General features: G+C 39.4%; 1 protein-coding gene across 10 annotated transcripts in view; it reads right to left on the bottom strand.

Moving 5' to 3' along the window:
- Positions 1-15,110, bottom strand: part of golga3 (golgin A3) — an 82,985-nt gene that overhangs the window by 33,592 nt on the left and 34,283 nt on the right. For all 10 annotated transcript variants that reach the window (XM_048611431.1, XM_048611434.1, XM_048611432.1 and 7 more), the window contains 10 exons: positions 12,782-12,893; positions 11,655-11,961; positions 9,020-9,222; positions 8,314-8,451; positions 7,369-7,530; positions 5,732-6,100; positions 3,619-3,696; positions 3,192-3,455; positions 2,970-3,064; positions 1,769-1,985 (listed from right to left, as the gene is read on the bottom strand). In XM_048611431.1, the coding sequence (XP_048467388.1) occupies positions 1,769-1,985; positions 2,970-3,064; positions 3,192-3,455; positions 3,619-3,696; positions 5,732-6,100; positions 7,369-7,530; positions 8,314-8,451; positions 9,020-9,222; positions 11,655-11,961; positions 12,782-12,893 (1,945 nt within the window). The remainder of the gene's footprint in view (positions 1-1,768; positions 1,986-2,969; positions 3,065-3,191; positions 3,456-3,618; positions 3,697-5,731; positions 6,101-7,368; positions 7,531-8,313; positions 8,452-9,019; positions 9,223-11,654; positions 11,962-12,781; positions 12,894-15,110) is intronic.

Below are 15,110 nucleotides of genomic sequence, written 5' to 3' on the forward strand. Positions count from 1 at the left end.
TCTCTCCCTATTTATTTCAGAACCCCCTTCCCCTCCCCCATTTCTGAAGAAGGGTCTAGGCCCGAAACGTCAGCCTTCCTGTTCGGCCTGCTGTGTTCATCCAGCTCCACACCTGGTTATCTCAGATTCTCCAGCATCTGCAGCTCCTACTATCTCTAACCAAGAACCTATCTCTGTCTCAAAAAACCACAAATGACTGGCAGCACAGTGGCTCAGTAGTTAGTGGTGCTGCCTCACAGTGCCAGGGACCTGGGTTCACTTCCACCCTTGAGTGATTGTCTGTGTAGAGTTTGCACATTCTCCATGTGTCCTCTGGTTTCCTCCCACAGTCCAAAAATGTGCAGACTAGGTAGATTAGCCATGGGAAATGCAGGGTTCCAGGGATTGGATAGGGGTTGAGTCTAGATAGGATGCTCTCTGGAGGGTCAGTGTGGACTTGATGGGCGAAATGGCCTGCGTCCATTCTGATTCAATGATGTCTTGGCCTCTACAACCTTCAACAATAATGAGTTCCACAGATTAACCACCCTGAGTTAAAGAAATTCCTCCTCATCTCAGTTCTGAACGGTTGTCCCTTCACTGAGTGTGTACTCTCTCCTACTAATGGAAACTTCTTTGCTACATCCACACTATCCAGGCCTCTCAGTATTCTCTAAGTTTCAATCAGATGCTCCCTCATCCTTCTAAACACAGAGTCCTCAACTGCTCCCCATATAACAAGCCCTTCTTGTCTGGGATCTTTCTTGTAAACCTCATTTGGACCCCTACTACACCAGCACATCTTTCCCTCAAATATGGGGCCCAAAGTTTCTCAATATTCCAACTGCTGTCTAACCAGCTCTTTATACAGCCTCAGCAACAGATCTCTGCTCCTGGACTCTAGCCCTCTTGAAATGAATGCTAATTTTGCAATTGCCTTCTTAACTTCCAACTAAACTTGCATGTTAACTGTAAGAGAATCCTGAACTAGAACTCCCAAGACCGTGTGCTTTAAATTTCTGAAGCCTTTTCCAGTTTAGAAAATAGTCTACACCTCTACTCTTTCTATCAGAGTGCATAACCTCATACTTTCCCACATTGTAATCCATCTGCCACTTCTCTGCCCATTCTCTTACCATATCCAAGTTCTTCTGCAGCCTGCCTACTTCCTCAACACTACCTGTCAAACCACCTACCTTTGTGCATTCTGCAAACTTAGCAACTATAACTTTTTTGTCCTTCGTTAATACATAACATGAATACAACAGTGTGATCCCAACACCGATCACAGCAGAAGTCCACTAGTCACCGGCTGCCATCCTGTAAAAGACCCCTTCCACCAGTTAGCCAATCCTCTATCCATGCCTGTATCTTGCCCCTAACACCATGAGCTCTTATTTTATTTAGTAGCTTCCTGTGCATTACCTTGTCAAAGGCATTCTGGAAATCCAAACAGATCACAACCACTGGCTCTCCTTGGTCTAACTTGCTCATTGCCTCTTCAAAAGAAATCTATTAGGACTTTTCAAGCATGACCTCCCCTTGACAAAGCTGTGCTGACTCAGCCCTATTTTAATAAGCACTTCCAAGTACTCTGCAATCTCATCATTAATAAGATCTTATCAATGACCATGGTCAGGCAAACCAGCCTGTAATTTCCCACCCTCCCAGGGTTGTTACACTTACATTTAAAACATATCCCCCAGATTTTATTGTGCCTCAGACACAAGTTTGCAAATTCTAGAACACAAATACATTTGCAAACTGCAACTTAGAAAGGGCAACATACTTGCAGAATTTTATCATTTCCACCTTCTGTGATCTGATCTTTCAGCTTGCTGAGCTCTGCCTCAGCTGACTCCTTTGCTCCAAGGGCCTCCTGCAGTCGACGGCTCAGGATACCAACAGCACTTTCATAAGCTTTGTGTTTGGCTTTCATTTCTTTCTGCGCACTGCTGAGATCAGTGCCAAGCTTCTTCATTCGTGTCTTCTGTTCAGAGAAACCTCTGGAAGAAAATAGAGATGATGCTGATTAAAAACAAAATCAGGAAAACGAAGGTCCACTTAGAATCCAATAATTCCTTATATAAAGCACTAAAAGGAATTAAGCCAAGAAAGGGGCGGGGGGGGGGGGCGGCGGCGAAAGAGTAGCTATCAACATGCCTTTCAATCAACAACACTTAACTGAAGCCATAGCAAATTCATGGAATTGGTTAAATACTTGAAAAATTAAAATTAAAAAAGTCATACCAGGATATATGTGGACAGAAAAGGGGAGTGAGATTAGTTTAATAGCACTACCAAAAAAATGTCACAAGGTATGTCTTTCTGCGCTGTTTATTCTATAACGGTATTTTCTTTGATTATATGTACATCCTGCAATGCTTCAGGAAGTTTCCTTACGATTACAGTGGAAAGTAGAAAGTCTTCATCTTCAATAACAATGGCCATTTTGGAAATTTCTAAGCTATAAAGTACAGCAAACCTTTTATTAACTGGACATGAGACCAGGAGTGTACTGATTGATTAAATATTCCAGATAATCAAGAGGTCCACATAATCAATGTAAAAGCACACACTAAGTAATAGAAACGTAATGCAAAGGGTATACAATCACTGTTATACAGCATAGATCACTTAAATAATAATGCAACTTTGCCTTAAATGAAACTTACTGGCAGAGAACCTTCTTATTTGCAACCTCAACTAACTACTCAGACATCGTGGTAGATAGTGGTATTTGTCTCAAAATTGAATCAACTATTGATATTTCATGTGGTCATTTGACTGAACAGGTGTCTTTACATTAAGGCATACAAATTAAAAAAAACTATAATAATTGGACATCATAATACTGTAAACTTTGCAGTATTTGAGATATATAACTTTTGCCAGTTTATCAGGTGCCAGTTAAAACAAAGTTTGCTGTATATTACTTAATTAGCAGGAACAGAACAATCACATTTAATTTTAAAAAAAAAAACACTTACTTTTTAGCTTCTTCTTGCATCTGCTCCACATGCTTCTTCAGTTCTTCATTCTCGTGGGAAAGTGATACTAGATGGTTTTGGTCAAACTGCATCGACTATTGGAAAGTATAATACAACAAATTTAATGGTCTATTGACAAGAACAATGAAATTAAACAAAGCCAACTCATTAACACTATTGTCAAGTTGCTCATATTTAAGGGTTGTGAAATTGGCTGTGTACCTGAAGTTCTGTGTTCAATTCATCACGTTCTTCCTGTGCCACCTGCAGCTGGGTTTCTAGATCTGTCATTTGTTGGTGGATTCGAGAAATTTCTTTTTGTAATCTTAAATGCTCGTTCTGTGCAGATTTTTTGTCAGTCTGCAGTACAACAACTTCTTGTTTCAGTTCTTTCACCTCCAACTCCAGCTTTTTCTTTGCTGACTTCAACTCATTCATTAGTTGATCCTTTGAATTTGCATCACGTCGATATGCCTCCACCATCACCTGAAGGAAGATGTCATTGAAAGTGCAATTAATTTTCGAAAACTATCAACACTGTTCCACCAATACTATTCTTCTGATCACTTTCAAAGCAATCTATGTAAACATGTAAAACTGCTAATTTCAAGGGGCTGAATTAAATATTACAAATCTCAGGAACACATACCTTCTGCTGAACAAGTTGATCTTTTAGCTTCTGGGTCTGCTTCTTAAAGCTGGTATTCTCCTTTTGCATATTTTCTACCTATAAAAAGCCAAATAAATTTACATGTAAACTGATATCTCCTATAAAAATACTAACACTGGAAAGTAATACTTATTTCAAAGTAGGAACTATACCATATGTTTTACAACGATCCTCATAGGTAATCTTTTACTGTTATCCAAAAACATAGTTCCTTGTGATGCAGCCATTTCCAAACAAATTACTTGTTTTGAATACTGGCATGATTAATATATAATACTTTGCTGTGTTTAATATGTTTCTAGACTCTGTGTTACTCCTCTATCAATCAGAATGCACTTTTCAACCAATCATCACTCTCCTCTCATAAATGTTGGTCTTCCCCTTAAACTGGTATTCTTGAGATTTATCCAGATGTATACAAGATGAAAAGCTTTGAAAAAAATATCTTTTTTGCAGCAATACCCAAGTCTGTGTGTACACTAAGAGCAATACTCATCAAAAAACAGATTACTAGCTTGTCAAATAAAACCATTTTCCTTGAACTCTTATTCTCATGTGGGATGTTTTAGTTGGAAACTGGATCACATCCTAACTTGGGCAGCCAAGACTGATAACAGCCAAAGGAGATTAAATCTAAGGCTCCTTTACTCTGCCATCACAACAGTATGATTTGCTTTTCAATTCTTATCCTGAGGTGTTTGAGTAGTATTACCAGTTTTTTTTTTAAATAAAAGTTCACTCATGAATTGGATATTGCTGCTGGGCCAGCATTTATGGCTCATCCTAGTTGCCACTGAGATGGTGGTAAGCCGACTTTTTGAACCACGGCAGTCCATTTGGTGTATGCACACCCACAATGCTGCTAGGGAGGGAATTCCAGAATTTTGACTCAGTGACACCAAAGGAATGGAGATATATTTCCAAGTCAGGATGGTGAGTGGCTTTGAGGGGAGCTTGTAGGTCATAGAGTTCCCACAAATCTACAGCCCTTGTCCTTCTAGACAACAGTGGTCATGGGTTTGGAAGGTGCTGTCAAAAGACCCTGGTGCATCATGTAGATGGTACACTCTGCTGCTACTAGGCATCCATTGTGGAAGGTATGAATGCTGGTGGATGTGGGGTCAAGCTCCTGGAGTGTTTTTGGAGCTGCACTCTTCCAGACAAAATGTAGAGTATCCCAATAAACTTCTGAGTTGTGTCTTATAGATGGTGGATAAGGCTTTGGACAATTAGAAAGTTAGTTATTTGCAGCAAGGTTCCTAGTCTCTGGATGGGTGGTAATTTTGTACAATAGGTCTACCAGTACAAGGAATTGGATGAAGACCACCACAACTGATGTCACATAGAAACCAATAAGCAGCAGTCACATGAAACTTTCAATGCCACATTCTGGGGATGGACTTAAAAGTACAAGTTCCAGAGGAGAAAGGGCAATGTCTGTGGCCAAATGTGCCAGTCCCTCACCTGAGCAAATACTGAAGTAAAATTATTTATTATTTCTGCCATTTCACAATCACTGCTATTTATTTCATCCCATTTTGCCCATTTTTGCCACATTTTCCATTATGACTTACTTTAAGAATTTACATGCCTGTAGACTTTGTTTTATGTTTCTTGATCATTTAACAGCATACTTTCTTTTTAACTTTCCTAATTGATTAACTTCTCGCGAGATCTTTTATACTCTACCTCATCATACTCTCCTCTGCTGTTCATTGCTTCTTTCCTCATGATTCATTCTTCCCATCTTTATTCATCAATGGTGCCTTATTTGAATTTGTTTAATACTTCTAAAATGTAATACATTTTCCTGAATTCTGTTGAACACCATTTTAAACATTTCTTATTGCTATTCTACATAAATGCTTACCATTTTTGTTTCAAATTTTATTTGCCCAAGTTCTATTTTCATTCCTCACAAAATAGCTTTGGACTGAAAACATTATTCAATAATGCATCAGTTAGTGACTTATACTTCTGGGTTGTAGCATATAACTTTTTGAAAATTTTCTTGAAATTTCAAAAATGATTAATGAAATTTTCCTTAATCTTTCAAGCATTATGTATTATAGCACAGTTAAGTTTTAATTACCAATCCAGTCTTAATAACAACTTCCTGCCGAAGCTGTTCAAGGATTTCAGAAACCATCTCTGTGTCCTCCTCAAGCTTTTTAGTTTCTTCATCCAGTACACCCTTCTCGGTCTTCCTTGCTTGCAATGCTACTTCGAGGACAATCTTTTCATTCTGCAAGGACTGAATTGTTTCATCTTTGGCACCGGTTTCAGTTTGGACATCTGTTAGACGGGCTTCCAGCTCGTCGTAACGTGCCTGCAGCTCATTTAGGGATTGGTCCTTGGTGTGCAAGGACTCCTGGGAGACAGTCAGCTGTTTCAGTAGGTCTAACTGTTCCTGTTCCAAAGCTCCTAACTGGAGTTCACGTTGATGCAAGGTTAACTTAACCTGAAAATAAATTTTCAATACATCTATGAACTAGAATCACAAAGAAATCAACATTAGTAACAGTTCCTTGACAGAATCACAGTTAAATGTCGAAAAGAACACGGATGAACAAGGGGCACAACTTCACAGTTGAGAGGGGAAATGAGGGAAGTGTTTAAGGGTTTCCACAGATGAGCTGTATTGCCAAAGTGTGCTCTGGGGACAAGCTTTTTGGAAACTTTAAGAAATGGGCGGATAGCATAATTGAGGATTTTTTTTTTCTGAAGATGAGATCACATTAGCTAAATAAGTTCACCTGTACAGAGGTGCTCAGAGCAGAAAAGACCTAGTATTCATGGTATAGCATTTACAATCTTAAATCACATTCTGTCAAATCGGAAGTCTGGAGATTCCAAGCTCTATTGAGAACTCTCAAGCGCATACATTAGGACTGACCTTAGGCAGAGTAATGAAGGAGCACTGTACTGTCAGAGACACTATTGTTCTGAAGATATTAAACCTAGGCCTGGTCTGCTGCTCTAATGGTTTGTGTAATATAAAGGATTTCAGGTACTACTCAAAGAGAGGCATGGAATGCTTCTGTCTTGACATTTTTCCTTTAAACTGAGCTATCAGTAATTTACCAATACATCCATTTATTTGTTGTTAGACTTTGCCGTGAGCAAATGCCTCCATTTCTATAAGATGATAGTAATGTACCAAAAGTAACTCAAACCTGGTGTTGGAACAATTTGTAACATTCAAAAGATGCAATATCAAAGTTGCTGAATAAGTTAAGGTAATACACTTTTTTTTCCTTTACATAATGTAAAACTCGACACCTTTCTTCTCATCTCACCCCACATAGGGAGTTGAGGGTTATTTATGGGAGACAGGCAAAGTGGAGTTAATGTCGTAATCAGATGACCATGAACTTGCTGTAGGCTCAGAGTAAATGGCCCACTCCTGCTCCCTTTCTTTTTAAGAACATATTCAGTAGGAAGCATCACTAACATAGGAAGTGGCACAGGTTCCTCAAATACCGTAGCTAATTTAACAGGCAGTCTATTAACACAAAAAAAAATTTTGAACTTGGAATGAAGTCCACTTTTGGTTGAACAAAGTCAACCAGAATTGAACAGGTTGATATTTCCATTCAGAGGAGTCAATGGAAATACTTGGCCTGGTTGCCAGAGGACCTGTTGAGTTGCATTTTGAATTACAGACATAGCTCATTTGCAACATTTTCAAAATTAAATAGCTACTCGTACAAAATTAAGGCTCCTTACCTCCTCGAGCTGTCTCTCCAATGCAGTAGCTGAATCAGCCAGTTTCTGAAGGTGTTCACGCTCTTCCTCAAACTCTTCAAGTTTCCGAGACAGATCATCTTCCACCAATGTCTTAGCCTCTTGGATCTGCTGGAAAGCTTTTTCCTGATCCAACATATCAACCTATTGCAGAAAAGGGCATTTTCAAATACTAAAAGATTACAAAATTTGTGGACTGACTTAGTCATATTTGACATGGAAATATTTTAATAATCTTGTTCAATTATGAATCATTTAATAGCAGCTACAATGAAGCAATTAAGACCTGGTTCTCGCAAGCTGCGATACCATAAAAAGCAAAAGAATTTCTAGAATGGATGCTTCAGCACTGTAGCACTGCATGAGGGGCTGATTTGGGTCTCTATTTCTGGGGTGACAAATCCTATTTATTGTAGCTTTCAGCAGATCGCTACTATGCGGTTAGTATAAAAAGAATCTTGCAATAATCAATTATATTACATCTAAATAAGTCACAATTATGTAGTGGGACTAAATTTCCTATTGTAATGAAGGATGAGAAATAGAATTAAAATCATTTTAATTCATGAAAAATGTATCCTTGTTCTTCTTCGGGAGGATACATTAAAGTATAAACAGTATAAGCACTCATTCAATTTGTCTTCTCTCCATGATCATCTGATGTGACCAAAATTATAATGATCCCACACTAGTGATCACTACAGGGCATTACCTAGCAAACAGGTCTAGGCTAAAAAGTTTTTAAAGCAGAATTTTTAAAAATATTAAAAGACATGTTATTCCTTCAAGAACAAAAAATATTTGTTTCAATGCTTTTCAGGACTAATCTTAAAAGAGACTAGAATCAAATTTGAACTTTGTTGATTGTTGTACAGTCTTCTCTGTCACAGAAATTAGTATATTTCATTGGCACTGTTGCATTTTTACCTCAATGTTTTGGAGATGCATTGCAATACGCTCCTTTTCCTTGATGGATCTCTGCTGAGTGTCCGTAAGTTGTTGAGACAGAGAGACATTCTCAATCTTCAGATGCTCCAGCATTGCTGCTTGAGTCATGTGACCAGCCTGTGTGAGTAAAGCAAAACCATCTCCACTGAAACAATGGCAGACCCACAAGGCCCAGAATGTAAAAGCATTTGCATGTACCATAAATTATATTTTAAAAGCAAAGTACTGCAGATGCTGGAGATCTTGAATAGAGTGTGCTGGAGAAACTCAGCAGGTCTGGCAGCATCTGCAAAGAGAGAAACAGTTCTGAAGAAGTGTTCATATCAAACTCAAAACATTAACGCTGTTTCTCTCTCACAAATGTTGCCAGACCTGAATTTCTCCAGCACTTTATTTTTATTATAAGCTATATTTTACTTAGTTTCACTACAAGTTGCAGTTTATCTCAGGGAAATCATTTCCAGGAGTAATTTTAACCAGATTCTGTACACACTTGCAGATGATCCAAGACAAAATAGTAACAGTCACATATTGACATGTACAAATTGAGTGATTCAATTTTTTAAAAAGTCATTGACGATACATGTACTCCACATTAAACTTTGTATGCAAAAGCAGCAAAACTGTTTAGGCCTACTGGAACATGGGTACCACCAGAGGTTATAAAGATCTCATGGTACTTTACCTGCACATTTGCCATTTCACTCTGTAACCGAACTCTTGCCTCTTGTGCCAGTGTCAGCTGCTGCTGGTACCATTGCCTGACTTGCTGCAGAGAAGCTATTTCCGACTGGGAAGCCTTGAGCTGGCTTGTCAGAGTGGCACGGTCCAATTGTACCTGCTGAAGCTGGCTCTGTAGGATTGTCATTTGTTGTTGAATAGCATGAACTGGAAAAAAGAATTAAACACACTTTAGAATACCAACTTGCAGGCTAGTTTCTTACGTTTACATTTTTCTTATACCAACCATTTATTTGGTTTAAAATAATGTCCAGGACAATATAACTGCACAGACAAAAATAAACATGACTACATCTTTCATGGTCAACTGATAGGCTGAATAAATATTCTAATGCTATCCTAACACACTAATCGTTTATGTAACTATTAAAATCTCCCATGTCTGAACCTAATTCAATGAAGGCAGCTACACTGTTATCTATAAAAAAAGCGTGCATAGATTAGATGACTGGCTAGGAAACAGGAATCAGAGAATAGCGATAAATTAGTCTTTTTCAGAATGGCAGGCTATAACTAGTAGAGTTCCACAGGAACAGCAATGGGATTTCAATTATTTACAGTCTATAATAATGACATGGAAACCAGTGCTAAATATGTGGTACTTAAGGTATAGGTAGAAAATTGACAGGAGCAATTAGAGGGTCTAAAATGGAATATATACAGGTTAAGTGACAACAAAAAAATTTGGCAGATGGACTATAATGTAGGAAAATGCGAATGTGTTCATTTTGGTAGGCAGAACAGAAAAGCAGTTTACTGTTTGAATGGAGAGAGACTGCAGAATTTTGAAGTGCAGATGGACCAGAGTGTAAATGGTGCACAGAATCATAGAATCCCTACAGTGTAGAAGTAGGCCATTCGGCCCATCCAGCCCACACCGACCTTTCAAAGAGCATCTCACCCTGGCCCACCACCCCTACCCATCCCTGTAACCCTGCATTTCCCATGGCCAATCCACCTAACCTACACATCTTTGGACTGTGGGAGAATGTGCAAATGCCACACAGACAGTCGCCTGAGGCTGCAATTGAACCTGGGACCCTGGCACTGAGAGGCAGCCGTGCTAACTACTCAGCCACTGTGCTACCCCATGAATTAAAACTCTGCATGCAGGTACACCAAACATTCAGAAAGGCAAATTAAATGCTTTCATTCGTTGCAAGAGAAATTGAATATCAAAATAGGGACCTGTTACTGCAGTTGTACAGAGCATTGGTGAAATTGCATATGGAGTAACGTATACGGTTTTGGTCTCCTCAGTTTCAAAAGGAAACCATGTTGCATATAGTTCAGAGAAGGTCATCTGACTCATTTCTGGGATGAGGTGGTTACCCTTTGAAGAGAGCTTGGACAGGCTGGGCCTATATCCATTGCTGTTCAGAAAAATGGGAGGTGATCTTATGGAAATATACAAGATCCTGAAATGATTTGGTAGGGTAGATGTTGACAGGATATTTCCTTTTGTAGGGAGAGACTAAAACTTGGGGACATAGTTAAAGAGGAGGAGATCCTGCTTTAAGGCAGAGATGAGAATTTTTGTTGGTCTGCAGAATTCTCTTCTCCATGTAGTGGAGATTGTCTTGAATATATTCATTGACCCAAAGTTAGACAGATTTTTGATAGACAAAAAGGAATCAAGGGCTATAGGGAGAGCGCTGACAGGAAAGTGGGATTCAGACACCAACCAGATCAGCTGCGATCTTACTGAAATGATAGAGCAGGCTCGAAGGGCTGAATGGCTTAATCCTGCTCATAAGTCCCATGTTCGGAACAATTCCAAAAATCAATACTAACTAAACTAACACAGATCTTGGAAATCAAGGACAAATATGTAACTGGTTAGGAAATTATACCTTGGCAACTCTAAAGGAATAGGTCACTCCTGAAAATTATAAAAATATTTGCAATAGTTTAATGCAAAAATAAAATATTCCATCTGCAAATCAGCCAACTAAAGCGCAACTTATCGTTCTAAAGCCAAATAACCCAAAACAACAGCTAACGCTAAGCTGCAAAATTCAACGGTGAATTTTACATGGAATTTCACTATACTACAAAGTCATTACACTTTTAAAACCTTATACAATTTAGGAGACAGAATGAATGGTCACATGAGATTGTACCAAGTCAATTAAAAATACTCTGGCTAGAAACTTACATTTATCTGGCACCTTTAAAAGCAGCAAACATCTAGGGTCTCCATAACAAGTAACCGGAGAAATCTGATTCCCCATCTATGTTGGATTTGTTATTCCAGTTTGGCCTGATACAATGCTTCCATTGCCCCAAACCAGGAAGAGATAGGTAGGAAGGAGGTAAGGAGGAAATTTACAGTTGAAAATTCAGATTATGTACCTACTCTTACTGGGAAGAGCGAGTGAGAAAGAGAACTGGCTTGGGCTCCATGATGGCCCTACAATCAGTCTCCAATAAATATTACCTGGGCGTATACAGCAAAAAGAGCAAGGTAATGGGTATCCGGCAAGAATCAATACATTAGGGACAGGAGAGAAAACCAAAAACAGAAGCCACAACATGTTCTTACTGAGCACAGATTCTATCACTCCATAAAGACATACCTGAATCATCTCTGCTGGAGAGTGCCTGCTGCATTTCTGAAACTTTTCCCACCAGCCTCTGGTATTGCTCCTCTGACACCTGAAGATCATTGTTTAGTGCAGCTAAACTGGCATTCTTAGACTCTAGATTGGTCTGCAGTTCAGTCATGGCCTGTTCCAGACTGGAACATGTTTGTCGTAAGGTGTTTACTTCAGAGTTCAATGTATTCTGTTTTTGCTCACTGAGTGCCTTCTGCTCATCTTGTGCCTGTAGTTGTGCATTTAAAGCTGCTAATTGGGCCTGCAATTCGGTCTTCTCTTTCAAGCCCTTAGAAGTTAAGAAAAGAGGTTATGATGCCTTTTTTTTTTACCTTTAATAAGGAATGGTTATACCTTTTCTTCAATTGCTTCAACATCAATGTCAAGATAGCCCAGACTGAGCGTGTAAATTTCCTTTAAAGAAAAATTATACAAACCCAATTCATATGAACACAAAGAACTTCACAGTTTCAGGAACTCAAAAGAATCTATTACCTACATAACCAAATAAGTGAAATTTGAAATTTTACTTCTCTTATGGGACCTATAAAGAAGAAAGTACCTCCACAAATATTTCAACTTTACCATGTGCAATCGAAAGCTTACAGAAGCTGAATTATACCAGATAAGCAATGATACCAAAAAATGACATCCTCACCATCTTCTCCACCCTCCTCTCGCTAAACACACACATAAAAATGCAAAATACGATAACATATCTGCAGTGCAGTTTTCTTAGCTTCTCATAATTTAAAGAACTATAGAAATGGAAAAAGATCATTATTTCCACATGACTTTTTGATCAATATGTAAATGCTTCAACAATACATCCAATGGATTGAAAAGGTCTAGCTTTGTTACGTGGTTCAACTGCTTAGCATTGAGAAAAGCATGCCAAAAATGGAGAAGCATCTCATGATAATAAAGCAACTGGAGATAAAAAGCTATGGGGTAAGTGAACCTAAAATCCACCTTTCTGCATGACAGCAGTTTTAAATGTCAGGTCATTTTGTTCTCTTCCCTTCCTCCCCCTTTCTCTCTTGACCCTGCCCCTTCTGGCCCCTCACCCCAGCCCAAGGACAGGACAAGGAAAAATTTTTTTTTTTCACCTCATTAGCTTCAGAAGACAGCGCTTCCAGTTGCCCCTCAAGTCGCATTTTTTCTTTCAGAATTTGCATCAGGTCATCGTGGGATTCTGCGACAGAGCTTTCCATGGAGACACTGCATAACAAAATTATAACAGTGACTTTAACACACCATTCACTAAGTAGTGAGCATTAAACAGCAAACAACTCCAGCAACCCCATTATATTTGGGATTCATGTGCAACCCTCAAATTCTGTTTTCTTATTTGTGGTAAATAGATGCATATACTCCACAAACGAAACTCAAACTTTTGCTAACAGCTGTTCATGATGCAATGAACATAGCATGAGACACAAAATTGATCACAATGCCAATACAGCTATTCTGAATCAACAGCAGTTATGATTTTATTTCCCAAAGCTCTAATCTTATTAACTCATGGGACATTGGTATCCCTAAGAAAGGACAAACAGATGTCCTCCCTTAAAGGAATCCAGTGAATCAGCTGGGTTTTTAAAACAACGTAGTTTCCTAGTCCACCTTCCTACGTTTTCCCCATGATACCTGACTCCTTCATTGATTGAAAATCTGTCCATCTCAGGCTTTGAGTATAATTAAATGAACCAGCCTTGACAGTTCTCTGGGATAAGGAATTCCAAATTCACTACCCTTAGAAGAAATTCCTCCTCATCTCAGTCTTAAATGGGTGACCTCTTAGACTGAGATTATGCCCTTAGGTTCTGATTCTCCCACAAGGGGAAAACAACCTCTGTGAATCCACCCTGTCGAGCTTCATAAGAATATGTTTCAGTAAGGTCATCACACGTTAAGAGAGGTGATAGCTTAGTTGTATTACCATTACACTATTAATCCAAACACCCATGTAACATTCCAGGGACCCAGGTTCAAATCACACCATGGCAGATGTTGGAATCTGAATTCAATAAAAATCTGGGATTAAGAATCAAATGATGACCAAGAAACTGTTACCGATTGACAGAAAATGCCCTTTAGGGAAGGAAATCTGCCAGCCTTACATAGAACATAGAACATTACAGCGCAGTACAGGCCCTTCGGCCCTCGATGTTGCGCCGACCTGTGAAACCAATCTGAAGCTCATCTAACCTAAACTATTCCATTATCATCCATATGTTTATCCAATGACCATTTAAATGCCCTTAAAGTGGGCGAGTCTACTATTTTTGCAGGCAGGGCATTCCACGCCCTTACTACTCTCGGAGTAAAGAACCTACCTCTGACATCTGTCCTATATCTATCACCCCTCAATTTAAAGCTATGTCCCCTCGTGCTAGCCGTCACCATCCGAGGAAAAAGGCTCCCACTGTCCACCCTATCTAATCCTCTGATCATCTTGTATGTCTCTATCAAGTCACCTCTTAACCTTCTTCTCTCTAACGAAAACAGCCTCAAGACCCTCAGCCTTTCCTCATAAGACCTTCCCTCCATACCAGGCAACATCCTGGTAAATCTCCTCTGCACCCTTTCCAATGCTTCCACATCCTTCCTATAATGCGGTGACCAGAACTGTACGCAATACTCCAAGTGCGACCGCACCAGAGTTTTGTACAGCTGCAACATGACCTCATGGCTCCGAAACTCAATCCCTCTACCAATAAAACCTAACATACTGTACGCCTTCTTAACAACGCTATCAACCTGGGTGGCAACTTTCAGTGATCTATGCACATGGACACCGAGATCTTTCTGCTCATCCACACTACCAAGAATCTTACCATTAGCCCAGTACTCTGTATTCCTGTTACTCCTTCCAAAGTGAATCACCTCACACTTTTCCGCATTAAACTCCATTTGCCACCTCTCAGCCCAGCTCTGCAGCTTATCTATGTCCCTCTGTAACCTGCAACATCCTTCCGCACTATCCACAACTCCACCGACTTTGGTGTCATCCGCAAATTTACTAACCCATCCTTCTACGCCCTCATCCAGGTCATTTATAAAAATGACAAACAGCAGTGGCCCCAAAACAGATCCTTGAGGTACACCACTAGTAACTGAACTCCAGGATGAACATTTCCCATCAACAACCACCCTCTGTCTTCTTACAGCTAGCCAATTTCTGATCCAAACCGCTAAATCACCCTCAATCCCATGCCTCCGTATTTTCTGCAATAGCCTACCATGGGGAATCTTATCAAACGCTTTACTGAAATCCATATATACCACATCAACCGCTTTACCCTCATCCACCTGTTTGGTCACCTCCTCGAAGAACTCAATAAGGTTTGTGAGGCACGACCTACCCTTCACAAAACCATGTTGACTATCCCTAATCAAATTATTCCTTTCTAGATGATTATAAATCCTATCTCT

Source organism: Rhincodon typus, chromosome 24 (genome assembly GCF_021869965.1).
Source record: "Rhincodon typus isolate 14 chromosome 24, sRhiTyp1.1, whole genome shotgun sequence".
NCBI lineage: Eukaryota > Metazoa > Chordata > Chondrichthyes > Orectolobiformes > Rhincodontidae > Rhincodon > Rhincodon typus.